This window comes from Hylobates moloch, unplaced genomic scaffold (assembly GCF_009828535.3).
Source record: "Hylobates moloch isolate HMO894 unplaced genomic scaffold, HMol_V3 SCAFFOLD_1, whole genome shotgun sequence".
NCBI lineage: Eukaryota > Metazoa > Chordata > Mammalia > Primates > Hylobatidae > Hylobates > Hylobates moloch.
Window position 1 is genome coordinate 139,206,854 of NW_026652276.1, and position 16,521 is coordinate 139,223,374.

The 16,521-nt window shown below is 41.2% G+C and overlaps 1 protein-coding gene across 4 annotated transcripts in view; it reads right to left on the reverse strand.

The window, feature by feature from the left end:
• WIPF3 (WAS/WASL interacting protein family member 3) overlaps positions 1-16,521 on the reverse strand; it is a 111,791-nt gene that overhangs the window by 80,407 nt on the left and 14,863 nt on the right. For 3 of the 4 annotated variants that reach the window (XM_058446055.1, XM_058446068.1, XM_058446064.1), the window contains exon 2: positions 2,917-3,063. In XM_058446055.1, coding sequence (XP_058302038.1) covers positions 2,917-3,006 — 90 coding nt within the window. In that variant the 5' untranslated portion in view covers positions 3,007-3,063. The remainder of the gene's footprint in view (positions 1-2,916; positions 3,064-16,521) is intronic. The other variant, XM_058446063.1, reaches the window with a different exon arrangement.

Below are 16,521 nucleotides of genomic sequence, written 5' to 3' on the forward strand. Positions count from 1 at the left end.
AATTATTTGCCTTTAATATGTATTGTAAGTATATATATTATTTTTCTACATAAACGTAGAAAATATGTTTTAAGAAAATATTAAAATTTACATGATTATTTTACTCCTAAATTGACCTGTTCTTCAGAAAGAGAGAGAGAAAGAGAGAGAGAAATGAAGGAGAGAATTCAAAAAATTTAACCAAATGTAGAATTATTTTTTATTATGCGTTTAAGCATCTTTAAAGAAGGAATTCCCTAATGAAATATTAAATGTTATTGTCAACATTATCAAATTCTCTTCTGATCTTTGCTATTTATTACATATATTAAGTAGTTGATTTCATTACGCACAAAATGTGTTGTTTTTTTTTGTTTTTTTTTTTGAGATGGAGTCTTACTTTGTTGCCCAGGCTGGAGTGCAGTGGCGTGATCTCAGCTCACTGCAAGCTCCACCTCCCGGGTTCACACCATCCTCCTGCCTCAGCTTCCCAAGTAGCTGGGACTACAGGCGCCCACCACCATGCCCAGCTAATTTTTTTGTATTTTTAGTAGAAACGGGCTTTCGCCTTGTTAGCCAGGATGATCTCGATCTCCTGACCTTGTGATCCACCCGCCTCAGCCTCCCAAAGTGCTGGGATTACAGGCGTGAGCCACCATGCCCGGCCAAAATGTGTGTTGTTTCTAATCCATCATTTTATATTTACTTTTCCATATCAGCATAGATGTAAGTTGTTTTTGTTTTTGTTTTTGTTTTGAGACAGAGTCTCACTCTGTCGCCCAGGCTGGAGTGCAATGGCGCGATCTCAGCTCACTGCAACTTCCGCCTCCCGGGTTCAAGTAATTCTCCCTACCACAGCCTCCTGAGTAGCTGAGATTACAGGCACCTGCCACCATGCCCGGCTAATTTTTGTGTTTTTTAGTAGAGATGGGGTTTCGCCATGTTGGCCAGGCTGGTCTTAAATTCCTGACCTCAGGTGATCTGCCCACCTCGGCCTCCCAAAGTGCTGGGATAACAGGTGTGAGCCACTGTGCCCCACCAGATGTAAGTTTTAATCACCAGCACTGCATAATGCAATTTTTAATTAACAGTACGACGTAACACATTTCATTTAGTTCTCGTAAGCCATTTAAGATCTATTTTTTTGCTAGAATAAATAGCATTGTTGGACATATCCTTGCATAAATTCTTTTTGGCATTTTTAGGGTTAAATTCTTAAATCAGTCTCAAAAATAAAACTACCTGATTACCAGAGGAAAAACTATGACACATACACATTTACTGTTTTCTTACAGAGCACACTCCAGAAAGACCTGTTCAACTTTTACTGAGTCCTAGACATTTGTCTGTCACTAGCAATGTTTACAAAGGATTATTTTCCCAAACCTCCAATAACATGGATTTTGTTCAGTTTATTTATTCTGGCTAAATTTATGGGTACATCAGTATTTGCAGTTATTCTAAGTTGTACTTCTTCAGTGCTTGCAAGAGCCATATGATAGTTTCATGTGTGTTTACTTACAAACCATCACTTTGTGGCAATGACCTTGAATTTGACTTTGGGTCAAATTCAGCAGTGAAAGTTCAATACTTATTCCTATTCTTTGTTTATATTGGTTAGAAAGCTCTCAAATGTAATTTATACTATGTGCTTCTTTCTACTCTCTTGCAGGGCAAGAGCCAAGTTCCAGGCAGGTCTAAGCCCCTGGCACCTCAGATAGGGTCAGTGTACAAAGCTAATGTCACATGGGGTGACATCTCAGGCATACTCTCACCCACATCAGGGCCTGTGGTCATGCAGCAGGGGCCGCAGGCTCTCCCTTCCTAGCCAACACTCCTCAGGGCCATGTCATCTGCGCATATGAGGGATGGTTGCACCCGGTGGGGAGGATGGCAGGGAGGTTCTGTTCCTGGCTTCTGCTGACTTGGCTCACACCATCCCTAAGCAGTACTGTCTCTGTGTGCCATACCATCATCTCATTCATCTTCCAATGAAAACAGAAGCTGCGGAGCGGATGCGAGACACCCCTCACTGAAGTGGTGTGAGGAATGGAGAATGAGTGCGAGAAGTGCTCCTGGTTTTCTTTAGAGGAAAAGTTTGCCGTAAGCATTAAGCACCAGCATTTTTCTGAAACTGTGTGTGTGCAGTGGTGATTTCTGTCCCACAAGGGGACATTTGGAAATATATGGGGCCATTTTTTTACTGCCACTATTGGGGGGTGATACTGGCTTCTAGTGGGTAGAGGCCAGGGATGTTGCTAAACATCCTACAATGCATAGGACAGCCCAAACAACACAAATGATCTGACCCCAAATGTCAGTGGTGCCAAGGCTGAGAATCCCTGTTCCAAAACAAAATGACCACCCTCAGTGGCCCCCTTCTAGACACAAACCAAACTATGAAACCAAGAGAGAGCATTCAGCAACACAAACTGAAATAGCTTTGATTCAGTCTTGTGTAGATAGGGAAACTTCATCTAAGGATTTTATATATCGTTGTGGCATATCCTATTACACTAGGGGACTGAAGCTCAAGCTATCATTATCACCATCCAAATTCCACACTGGAAGTTGACTTCACAACGCCTCATTGGCTGTGCACTTTGGCATGGCCCATTGCATGAGGTTTCCAGTGAGACAGAAAGTCACTCAGACTCGTGAGCCTGTACCAAGCAGCAGGAATGAGAAGGGAAATGAGGTAGACATCAGTAGACCAATGAGGTAGAGGTGGAAACTGCCAAAGAATGAGGGAGAGAAATGGCTGAGCCAGGCTGGTTTGGAATCAGACTCTAAAGCTGCCAGATCCAGCTACCTAAGATGCCACCTGCCACAGGGAAGCTAGGCAGTGCTACTTCTGAACATTTAAAACCTTCTGCTCAAGTGTATTCAAGCAGTTTATGCTCCACACTAAACCAATCAGAAAAAAAGAGGTCTTACCGGGGGTGCTGATGGTGGGGGAGGGGGAGGAGCCCCCAGAGGAGGGGGAGGTGGAGGCAGAGGAGGTGGTGGCGGCGGTGGCACTGGCATGTGTCACGGTGTTGATGTCTCCTGCTTATGAATGGTCCCAAGAGAGTGGCTTCTGCTCTGAAAAAGAGAAAAAGGATGGCTTTAAACTTGGATTTATTTACTTATATGCAGGAAATGCATATCTTGCAGACATATGCATATTATAGGCAGCTTGATTCTTTCACCTGTTCATTCATTCATTCATTTGTTCATTCATTTATTCACAGAGTGCCCACAAGGCAAGCCTTGTGCTAAGTGCTGGAGATTGACAAAAGCAGCCAGATTCTAGAGACAATTAAGTGTTAAAACTGATAGAATTTAGCTATTTGTGTCTCAATACAAATAGAATATACATATATATGTGTATATGCAGCAATCCTTCATTCCGTAATAATTTCTCCAGATAACCGACTTCTACCTCTTTAGCATTAAATTTTTAGTTTTATCATTTTCAATCATTCTGCATAGACTCCCATTTTCCTAAGCAGAGCAAACAGAATGAAATATAACCTTTTCTGAATGTCACAGGCTCAACATGAACTCATGACGCCAGCCTCGAGCAAGGCTTAGGGCGTTAGTCATTTTCTTGCCTCTTTCTCTCCTGTCAGCTCTTACTTTCCTGCTATTCCTGTGTCATCATTTTTACCCAGCCATCTGGATGAGGATGGGCCACCCCTCTCCTCTGCCTAGACTTTCTATCTGGTATTTGCTATGCATGGGGCTTTTTGGCATGATTCTGCAAATATGATTCTGTTTCAAATAGTTAATATTATAGGAGGTCTGATCTCTGGATAAATGTGTGGAGCCTGTATGTGTGCATGCATATGTGTGTATGTGGGCATGTGTCTTGGAACCCACAGCAAGGCACGCTGCAAGGACTTAAAATCTGTATTAAAGAAAAACCCCGTAGTTTACAAGAATTGGAAAAACCTACATGAGAACCTAAAAACAATCAAAGCAGAAACTGAAATAAACCTTACACTTGGGCAGGGGTGATTTTGTATTTCTGCTGTCCCTTTGGTCACTGGAGGACCAGAACAAGGCCTATCCCTCTGTTTTTTCATCTTTAAAATCCTGTGGCATTTATATTTTTTTCATGTTAATATTCTCGTCTCCACAGACACCAAAAGCATTTATGCAATGTGATGCTTTCTTGTTAGCATAGTCCACTGAATTTTGCTCACCTAATATGTTAGTTCTTTTTATCTTTTTATAAATGGCAATTATGTGACACACTAATCACACTTATTTCTACAAGAATCTTCTAAGGTCAGGGCTTCAACGCCCTAGCATCCCCATTTTTATAGATAAAGAAAAGGATGTTCAGAGACATTAACACTTTTGCTCAAAGTCACCTATACTATAACCAGCAGACCTGGGATTGGAACCAAGGCTTAACAGGTTCTAAAGTCCAAGAATATCAGATTTATCATTTTAACCCCTTTTAAGTATACAATTCAGTGGCGTTAAGTGCATTCACAATGCTGTGCAACCAGCATCACTATCCATTTCCAAAACTTTTTCATCATCCCAAACAGAAACTCTGTACCCATTAAACAATAACTCCCCACTGTCTCCTCCCCTCAGCCCCCAGTAACCTCTGTTCTACTTTCTGTCTCTATGAATTTGTCTAGTCTAGGTACCTCATATATGTGGAACCATACAATATTTGTCCATTTGAGTCTGGCTTATTTCATTTAGCATAATGTTTTCAACCTTCATTCATGTTGTAGCATGGATCAGAAATTCATTCTGAATTATTCCATTGTAGGTATACACCACGTTTAGTTGAGCCATTCTCTATTGATGAGTGCCTGGGTTGCTTTCACCTTTGGGGTGTTGTGAGAAATGCTGCTATGAATATTGGTGTACAAATATCTCTTCAAGACCTTGCTTTTCATTCTTTTCAGCATATATGCAAGAGTGGAATTGCTGGATCATATGGTACCATCTTTTTTCCCAGGAGGATTAATCTATAATTGTATAAAAATTGAAAATGGTGTAAAATATGTATGTCAGTGCAACTTTTTTGGGGGAAAGAGTCCATGATAGTTTTCCTAAGAGTTCCAAGGAGGTGCATAGGCTGATTCTTTTACACAACTACACTTTTCTTACAAAGTATTTCAGGTTCCTTGAAAGAAGGAGCCTGATCATCACTGTGTTACTGCCTCATTCCTTGATATTAAAACAAGAACAGAAAGACCGAAAAGGAAAGTACTCATCAGAGTCCACAGCATAAAACCATAGTAAAATCGAGCAGAGATCTCATGGGGTAGTACGTGTTTCTTTCAGGTAACATCAATGTTATTTTATTATCAAAACTAAACTAATGGTGCACTAAACTAATACATACAATGACATAGGGTTAGACACAGTTAGCATTTTACAGGCTGATGCTAAGGCAACTTGGATGCAGGCCCACAATTTAGTTGGAACAAGCATACATTATCAGATATTTGTATTTTAACACTTTCTTTTACAGGAGGCACTGGGTCTATTTTTTATGATCTTTTATTCAGTGGCAAAAATATTTTCAGTCAAAAATTTATAGCAAAGATTAAAGAGTTGGTTGAAGTATTAACAGAACAAGAGAATATAGAGAGGTCTCATTATATAAGGATCTCATCTTTTAACTAAGACACATGACAGGAGACAGAAATGCTTCCCCTGGAGAAAAACTGGAAAAGGTGGGGAAGAATAACCTTTAAAAACGGAAATACCACTTACCTAAGGGTTTTGTCATTTACCTAAGAAAAAATAACTGTATAAAGAGACTTTAAGGAGAACTGCAGCAGAGCTTTTCCTGTAATCCCTCAGCACATGGCTAGATTGCACCTCCCAGTCTCCCTTGTAGTTAAGTGTGACCACGAGACTGAGTTCTGGTCAATGCAATGAAGGTCAAAGTGATGTGCTATTACTTCTGGGCTGGTTCAGAAAGACCTTCTGCCCATGACTTTTCTCTTTCTCCACCCATTGACTGGTAGCAAAGGTCCTATGTGTTGGCAGAGCCACAAGATGAAAGGAGTCTGGATCCCTGACTCACCTGTAAGACCACCTGCCAAGCACCTGATTAGACCTTACATATGTGAAAAATAAACTCCCATTGTGTTAAACCATGAAGATTTTTGAGTTAATTTGTTTTATCCACTAATATTGAACCTATCCAATATAGGAACTAAATAAAATACAGTTGATTCTCATTATTCACTATAGTTATGTTTAGAAAGTTGTCATGAACACAGAGTGTGATGATTACTTTTATGTGTCAACTTAATTGGGCTAAGGGCTGCCCATCTGGCTGGTAGAACATCATTTCTGGGTGTATCTGTAAAGCTGTTTCCAAAACAGGTTAGCATTTGAATCTGTAGACTGAGTAAAGGTCTCCCTCACCATTGTGGGTGGGCACCATCTAATCTGTTGAGGGCCCAGATAGAACAAGACAACCCATGGCCAATGGCACTAGGAGTCATGTCTGAACAAATCTTATCGAACACTTATATTTTCTCCATAAGGCACATCACGGCCTTCTTGGGCTTAAGAATACTAGGCAGTGCTTCAGCACTTTGCTTGGGGCCATTTTAAACTGCAAAACCACCAACAATAAGTACAAAATTTGGAAAAAACGTGGCATTACACAGACTGCGAGAGGGACACTTGTTTATAGGATGAGAGCTGAAACAAGAAGGCAGAATGTCCTGTTATTTCAGCTTAGCTGGGAACATGCTCGTCAGTGTCTACAGTTTTTCACCACTTTTCACATGCCTGGGAATGACCACAAAAGCACCGTGAGTACTGATTTTGGAGTTACAAATACACTTTCGTGAGTACACATAGGTGAATTTGCAAACGTAGAATCTGCAAGTAATAAGGATTGGCTGTATACCTTTCTGACTCTCCCACCCAGTAGGTGCTCAGCACTGCACCGGGGACTTCTAAGACATTTTATGTAATCATCTCAACAACCGTGTGGTAGACGCTGATATTTCCCTATAACAAATAACCCAACTTTGCTTCAGAGAAGTATGCAATTTCTACTAAATTTCAGAAAGATCATCAGAGCTGAGTTTAAAGCCCTGGTTTTTCTTATCTAAAACCTCATTTCTTTTCTTTTTTTTTTTTTTTTTTGAGACAGAGTCTCGGTCTGTCACCCAGGCTGGAGTGCAGCAGCATGATCTTGGCTCACTGCAACCTCCACCTCCTGGGTTCAAGCGATCCTCCCACCTCAGCCTCCCAAGTAGCTAGGACTACAGGCACACACCGCCACCCCTGGCTAATTTTTGTATTTTTAGTATAGACGGAGTTTTGCCATTAAAACCTCATTTCTACTGCACCACATTACTTTATTAGCTTGATATGATTCAGGTCAAGTTACATCCCTGCTTCCATTTTGCAAAGATTTAAAAATATTGTTGAGACCATTAAGTGAAAGAAACCCCATAAAGGTGACTGTAATTCTTCTGCTTGCTCCTCCCTCACCTGAGCAGCCTTGGTTTCCATCTAGTTTTATCTTTAGGAACCTAAGAATGCGTAGGTGCCACCAAGATGCTGCCTTGCTGAAGTCACAGGAAAGGATTTTTCAAAATCCAGGATTAGAGGATAGTTTTATATGTAGTGTTTGATGGCTGTGAAAGGCTTTTTTTTTTTTTCCAGATACAATAATTAAGCAATTATCTAAAGAAGTATTTGTTAAAATCTGACAGTTGAGAATGCTGAGCTCCAGGAAGTCAGGGACTGCACCCAAGAGTTCTTCGAGGCTTTGTGTTCATTCAACCCATTTAAAAATGTTGTTTTGCTCTGAAGTGTATTTAAAATGTTTAGGATTTAAAAGGCCAGATTCTCAAAGGCTTTTATACTTTCTCCCAATTCATGAACTATCTGAAAAACAGCATCGAAATACACATCCAAGCACCATTAGAGGGTGGTGAGGGAAACAGAACTAACACGTTCTTCCACGGGAGGCCCGAATACAGCACCTGGTCTCAGAACGAGACGGCCCCAGGTTCCGCTTCCACCTTTCCCTTTTCCTGGCTGTGTGGCCTTGGTCAGGTCACTTTACCTCACTGGGCCTCCTTTTCTTCATTTGTAAATTAGGAGCGATAATGCTTAATTCTGTTTGTTGTCACTATTAAAACAAACACTGTATATGAAGACACAGTACACGTCCTGACACATACGTGGAAGTGACACTTATCATCACCACTACAAATAACTATGTTAAAAGCAGGAGTCAGTTCAGGCACGGTGGCTCATGCCTGTAATCCTAGCACTTTGGGAGGCCAAGGCAGGTGGATCACCTGAGGTCAGGAGTTCCAAACCAGCCCGGCCAACATGGTGAAACCCCATCTCTACTAAAAATACAAAAAAATTAGCCAGGTGTGGTGGCAAGCTCCTGTAATCCCAGCTACTTGGGAGGCTGGCTGAGGTGGGAGAGTGGCTTGAACCTGGGAGGCGGAGGTTGCAGTGAGCCTAGATTGCGCCACTGCACCCCAGCCTGGGCAACAGAGCAAGACTCTGTCTCAAAAAAAAAAAAAAGAAAAGAAAAAGAAAGAGCAGGAGTCAGATAAAAGCCCCAGGAGAGGTAAAGAGTGCTAAGGGATAGCATCATCCATTCAAACTTGAGGAGGAGGCGCAATAAAGAAACACTTGGTAGAAGTGATCTTATTTTTCACCAGGCAGAGAGGTGAATAGAGGAGTCTGTTCTAGTAAGCAGGAACAGCAAATAATCAGAGATTTGGAAGTGGGAGAACACAAGCAGCCTGGGAGGCTCTGCATGTGTGAGGGAGAAGAGGAAAAGACTGCCACGATGGAGGCTCTTCAATGACACTCGGCTCTCCTGCAAGCATCTTCCTCCTTGGGCAGGGGTGCTCATCTGTCTTGTGGTTGCCCACCATCTTTTGAACACTTACCCTATGCTGGAGGAATTTCCCACATTCTGAGTCCCACCTCCTCCAGCCAGAAGTAGGAACTCCTTCCCCAGCATCCCTTGCCAGTAGGGAGCAGGCTGTGCCCACCCACTCAGAGGTGGGCTAAATGACAGGTGAAAGAGCGCGGACGGGACATGGCTACAGGACATGGACCTGGGTCTGCAGTGGGAGCCCCTCTCAGCATGGGTTGGGTGATATTCCATGGGAATATGAGCCCAGTATTGGCCAGAACCCCCTACTTCCCTCTTCCCAAAGCCCCATATCTATCTAGATTTTTGTGCGAAGTTCAATTTTGAAATCTGGGTATGTAATTTAAAAAGCATTTTTAAAAGCCAGTGGGCCACAGAGCACACAGCACATCTGCAGGTTGCACAGGACCTGCACTGCAACCTCTTTAGCGGGAGCTATTCCAGGGTGAGGGTACCAGCGCCCTACTTGATCCCTTTCTTTCCCTACATGTTCAGCCTGTCTGTACCCATTCAGAAGTGATCTGGACTGGGCTTGCCTCTCTTTTAATAAAAAATTACATATGTCTGTGTTCCAACCACACTTTGTGAGTTATTTCAGAAAGAAAGAACTCATGGTAAGTAATTTTACATACTAGTTGCTCTCGTCAAACTCTTTTTTTTCCCAAGAGTAGTCTGTGAGAGTACAGCTGTTCACACACAGAAAGTGTGCGTACGTTTTTAAATATAAGCAAGAAAGATTACTGCCACCATCTGAGTTCTATGAGCTGGGTGTACTGGCTCGTACCTGTAATCCCAGCACTTTGGGAGGCCAAGATGGGTAGATAGCTTGAGCCCAGGAGTTCAAGATCAGCCTGGGCAACATGGCAAAACTCCATCTCTACAAAAAATACAACAAAAATTAGCCAAGTGTGGTGGTGCAAACCTGTAGTCCCGGCTACTCAGGAGGCTGAAGTGGGAAGATCACCTGAGCCTGAAGAAGTCAAGGCTGCAGTAAGCTGTGATTGTACCACCACACTCCAGCCTGGGTGACAGAGTGAGACCCCATCTCAAAACAGTAATAAGAGTAAAATAACACATTTGACTAGGAATCTGCAAATAAGGTACTCTGTGCAATCCTAACTTTGTATGTATCCCTTGTTTCTTTGGCTATAAAATGGGGCAGAGGGAGGAGAATAAAGATTTCTCACTTCTGAATGAATGAAGGCTAATAAACCCCATGACACAATATATATCTCATATTATGATCTCAGTAGGGTCCTGCCACCTCTAAGGGTCCATCATTCATCTATTAAAGGTACCTTGCGGCCAGGAGACAGCAGCCCACAAGCCCATGTGCAAACAAGGTACAAATAAAGGGGTTCTCAACGTAAATGTAGTAAAGTTTCTAAAGCTGTAAGTAAAATAATAAAAGAATTTTATTTTTTAAATTTCTCTCCAGGTGATGATGAGAATAACTTTCTGTTGTCACTTTCTTGTCATTTAATGAGCAAATTCTCTGGCCACATCTCTCTCCTTGGACTTCCAACCTATGAGATCTCATGCCCCACCTACCACTTCTGTCAGTTAAGACTGCCCTCTTTTTGGCCAAATGGAAGTTGCTGCTCTCACTCTTCTCAATGATATAAAAAATCTGTAAATATTTAGCTTTTGTGGGGAGGTGGGGCATGTTGGCCTGAGTAAGCAGAGAAGCCAGGAACAGGATTGGGGGAAATCTAATGAAAAAAATCACTGAGCATGTATTTGTGCTCTAGATAACAGTGAAGCAAATTAGCCCTGACAAAGCCCTTACTATGTGTCAGGCACTTTTCTTAGAGTGTTTCATATATTAGCCCTTTTTTAACACCATGACACCCCAATGAGATAGATACCATTATTATCTCCATTCTCCAGATGAGGCAATTGAAGGATGGAGAGGTCAAGAAACTTGCCCAAGGTCACACAGTGTCATTAGTAGAGGAGTTGGTACTCAAACCCAGAGTGTCAGGCTCCAGAGGCCAGGCTCTTAAGCACCATACTAAGTAAGGTCACTTGTATACAGATGACGTTCATGGTTTTTGTGACAGCCGCATACCACCTAAACTCATATTTATTTAACATTTACTATAAATCAAGTCATGCTTTCAGTTAAATACGTTTATTTTGGAAAATAAACTTTATTATCATAAACGGAAAACCAATACCACTTGGTTTGTAATAATGGAAAGTAATAATAAGAATAAATGGAAGGTAATAATAAGAATAAACACAGGATCTCAGGAAGAATAAACACTTGGAAGGTAATAAAAAGAAGGAAAGTAATAATAAGAATAAACACAGCCATTATTTAAAAATGTTTATATACTCTCTAAACTCATCTCCAGTTTCCCTAGCAATACCTAAACCAGGCTTTGGGGAACAGGGATCTAGGGTGGTATTTACCAAACTCCAGTGGAGGGCGAGTCACCGGAGATCTTGTTAAAATGCAGATTCTGATTCAGCTGATTCAGTAGGTCTGAGCTGGGGCCTGGGATTCTGCATTTCTAACAAGCTTCTGGGTAAGGCCGACACTGTGGATCTGGGGCCACACTGAGCAGCTCTCCAATGTGGAAGGCTGTAAGAAAGGCACCGTCTCCACACAGACCTACTGAAGCAGAATCTCTGGGAGCATCTTATCTACAGGGAAGTTTTATGCTTGCTAAAGTTTGAAGAACCCTGCTCTGGAACATCTAGGATGATGAAAGCATTCTGTCTCCCATAGAGTCATAAGTTGTGGCCTCTGCTGAAAAGGCTCATTGTCATGTAGATTCATTTAATTTCAGCAGGCTGGGTCCAGGCAAATAGCTACTGTACTTGGAATTGAATATGACATACAAAGTGAAAGGGAAACCATTGCTCTCACACAGGTGACATGAAGGACTTCTGACACCTGAGAAACACCAGCCCAGACATCGGCTCCAGAAACTGAATTGGCTCAGCCCTAACTGAGTATTAAAGTTAATTATCTGCTGAAGTGCCGAAAGGATTAATGTGGGTTTGTCTATGTGAATTCTAAAATGGAAGCATACTTTAACCACATCTAATATGAAACCTAGTATGTAACACATACTAAGATGAGCTCATAAATTGGTTTGCTTTTATAGGACTCTTATTGAAATGTAAATTTGTTCCCAGATCATTCATTGAATTCATTCTAATTTTTGAACAGTATTTGGTGAAAGGAAAAAAATGAAGATATTAATAATATTTATCACTGACTCAGGCATTTAAATTAGGACTGAGTTCTATAAAAATTGCCATCAGAGAAATGCAAATCAAAACCACAGTGAGATACCATCTCACACCAGTTAGAATGGCCATCATTAAAAAATCAGGAAACAACAGGTGCTGGAGAGGATGTGGAGAAATAGGAACACTTTTACACTGTTGGTGGGACTGTAAAGTAGTTCAACCATTGTGGAAGTCAGTGTGGCGATTCCTCAGGGATCTCGAACTAGAAATACCATTTGACCCAGCCATCCCATTACTGGGTATATACCCAAAGGACTATAAATCATGCTGCTATAAAGACACATGCACACGTATGTTTATTGCAGCACTATTCACAATAGCAAAGACTTGGAACCAACCCAAATGTCCAACAACAATAGACTGGATTAAGAAAATGTGGCACATATACACCATGGAATACTATGCAGCCATAAAAAATGATGAGTTCATGTCCCTTGTAGGGACATGGATGAAACTGGAAACCATCATTCTCAGTAAACTATCGCAAGGACAAAAAACCAAACACCGCATGTTCTCACTCATAGGTGGGAACTGAACAATGAGAACTCATGGACACAGCAAGGGGAACATCACACTCTGGGGACTGTTGTGGGGTGGGGGGAGGGGGGAGGGACAGCTACCAGGCAGATTTCTTCCTGAGGCAGCCAGCACATCACTGACAGTGAAGTCTCACAAATCGACTACAGGTGTCACCTCTCAGCGTCCATGACATCCCTCCTAGGTTTAACATGTACTCCTCTCTGGGTACTTACTATGAAGTCAAACTCCACATCTCATCCTCCACTGCGTTCTAGGCCTCCTCCATTTTACCCACATCACACTGTTGACATTTTCTTATATCCTTTTTTTTTTTTTTTTTTTAGAAAAATACATCTCTAAGTCTTTGCCCGTGGTATTCAGGCTGCAGGTCAGGGCCACCATCTGGAAAATACCTATTAACCTGCAAAACTGTGTTCAGGTGCCAGCTTCTTTGAATGACTTTCTTCTCCCTTTGGGAGGGCTAACTGCCCCTATAGCACTTCGCACTTTGGTCACACTTCTACTATGGTACTGAGCACTCTGGTAATCTTCTTCTTCTTCTTCATTTTCGTTTTGTTTTGTTTGAGATGGAGTCTCGCTCTGTCACCCAGGCTGGAATGCAGTGGTATGATCTCAGCTCACTGCAAGCTCTGCCCCACCAGGGCCAACCAATTCTCATGCCTCAGCCTCCCGAATAGCTGGGATCACAGACATGGGCCACCGTGCCCGGACCTATTTTCCTTTTATATGTCTCCGTGTCTCCCTTCACTGGACCATGGGCTCCTCAAAGGTTCAAACATAGGGACTATGTCTTTAGGATATTGGTATTGCCAAGGCCAAAAGTAATGCCGAATGCCAAATATCATTGCCTTGGTGTATTAGTCTGTTCTCACGTTGCTATAAAGAAACACCTGAAACTGAAAAATTTATAAAGAAAAGAGGTTTAATTGGCTCACAGTTCTGCAGGCTGTACAGGAAGCATAATGGCATCTACTTCTGGGGATGCCTCAGGGAACGTTTACTCATGGCAGAAGGCAAAGTGGGAGCAGTGTCTTAAATGGCAGAAGCAGGACTGGGGTGGGGGTGCCACATACTTTTAAACAATCAGATCTCGTGAGAACTCACTCACCATCACAAGAGCAGTGATGAGGGGATGGCGCTAAACCAATAACGAGAAACCGCCCATGATCCAATCACCTGCCACCAGGCCCCACCTCCAACATTGGGGATTACAATTCCACATGAGATTTGGGCAGGGGTACAAATCCAAACCATATCAGTTGGTATTGAGATATTTTTGTATCAAGGCAATGGCATATAAATCAGGAATCAGGCTCACGCAAAAGATGGAGACACACCTTGTTAGCAGAACATTAAGAAAGCTATATGTGAATCTAGAAATATCATCTTAATGGTTATTAAAGAAAAATATTACAAACTAGAAAAGGGAAGAGAAGTGTCAAAGCTTCTGTACAATGGTAGACCTCATTATCAGCGTGGTAATAAAATATATTCTGAATGTTGGGTTCTCCCAGGGGACGGAGGTTGCAGTGAGCCGAAATCATGCCACTGCACTCCATCCTGGGTGACAGAAACTCCATCTAAAAAAAAAAATGAATGTTGGGTTCTCAAAGCTTACAGTGCTCACTAGAAAAGCCTTCTCTGGCATGACAAAAAACAAGGCAATCAAAGAGAAATAATTTGATAGCTGGGAAAACTGGTCTTTAGTTCTGGCTTTAATTCCCATCTATTTCTTCATCAAGAAAAAGGTAGAGTGTTTCTTCTTTCCTAAGCTGTATAAATACAAGGAGCAAAGGAGTACTGCTTTGAGATAAATACCAAAGAAATTTAAAATTGCATATGATCCTGTCCAAAAAACAAAGTTTTTCCAAATGTAATTTTTTAAAGTAAGGATATGGTGGCTTCTTGGAAATGGAAGGGGTCTTACTAAAGGGCAGCAGAGGAGGCAGCTTGCTTTTAGATTTTTAGATTAAAAAACTCACTTTTCAAAATAAAGTTCAAGAAGGTCTTCTAGTTTTAAGATGGTAAAAATATCTGTTTCTTCCCTTTCTTGGAAATCATCTCAAGATAATAAAGAAAAAGAAAACTTTCTTTGGTAAAACTATATCTCCGTAACTCTGCACTTCAATGAATGAGACAGGACGGTTCATTGCCCAGGATGATCTGATAGAGGGTGTGGATATGTTGTAGAGGATACATTTGTGGCTGTAAGCCTCAGACAAAGCCTGCAGAGCCCTGCTCTCCAAAGTGGGAAACACTAGCTGCTTGGCGAAGAAAACCCATCAACTCTTGTTTAGAATAATGGAAAAGGGTGTGTAGGATGGCAGCAGGACAGATCTTAGACCCTAGACCCACCAGGGAGCAGAGAAGATGGCAAAGGCAAGGCATTTCTGTAGGGGCATTCTAGGAATGAGGTAGGCCAAGACGACAGTGAATCTTGGGCAGCCTTAAAGCTACTCACCTCTATCGGCTGGGGAATGGAGGGTCCAAAATTATTTGCAGGCACAGATACAAATGTGCATTTCAATGAGTCTTATAACATACGTACTTCTCTCTGTGTATGTCATAAGAAGTTCCTCCCTAAGCCAAAAAGAATTCTTGCTGGTCTAGAACTTGCCATGGTCATTTCCTCAAGTAAATCTGAAAATAGTTGGTCCAAGAAGAGTTGATCTCATTTTAAGATGAATAATGAGAAAGAAAACCAGTATAAGATCTATACGAAAAAAAAAAAAAAACTAAGAAAAAAGTAAGGAAAGGAATAGGAAAAGAATGATGATAAGTGAAGAACATTTATTAGAAAAAATAGTGCTGTAAAGCAACATAATTATTAACTCAAAGAAGTTAATGAAATAATTAACCCTTTAAAACAAGGAATCAAAGAAAAGAGGTAAGGACTCTGAGAATATCTAGCAAAATAATAGAGGATGAAAAATATCATGGCAGAAGTAAAAGAGAAAAATGAAGAACACACTAGAAGAAGCCCAAAGAAAACAGGTATTGTTGAAAACACACTGAGTACTATGGAGGATTGAAAAAAATAAGCAGAATGAAATGTAAATGGACAAAGAATTTAAAAGGATTAGAGAGAAACTGCTAGATATGGATGACAAATGAAAAAGATAACTGGTTTTCATGAGTAAAAGACATAAACAAATGGAAGAGAATAAATATTCAAACACATAATGTCAAGCATATAATTTAAGAAAGCTTTTCAAAAGGAAGATTTAATTCTATACATTTAAAGGTACAAGGCAAGGCACAGTAGCTTATGCCTGTAATCCCCACACTTTGGGAGACTGAGCCGAGAGAATCACTTGCACCAGAAGTTCATGAGCCTGGAAACATAGGGAGACCCTGTCTCTACAGAAAAATTAAAAAATTAGCTGGTCATGGTGGCATGTGTCTTGTCCCAGCTACTTGGGAGGCTGAGATGGGAGGATCGCTTGAGGCCAGAAGGTGGAGGCTGCAGTGAGCTGTGATCAAACCATAGCACTCCAGCCTGGGCGACAGACTGAGATCCTGTCTCAAAAATAAATAAATAAATTTATTAATAAAATAAAAGGTCTATGATATCCAAAGGAAAATCATATAGTTTTGGAGACATATTAACCATGCCATCATATCCCAGAGAAACAATGTGTGACCTAAAAGTTTATATCCAGCCAAACTGTCATTGTAGTAAGAAGGCAAGTGGCAAATGTTTTTAAACATGCAAAATGTGTGTTTCTTGAATTTGTATTGAAGATACCACTATAGGAAAAATGTCAGCCACTACAGGAAAAAAGAGTTGAGGAGAGAAAGTGGGGACAAAGAAATGGCAGTGAGTATTGAATTAG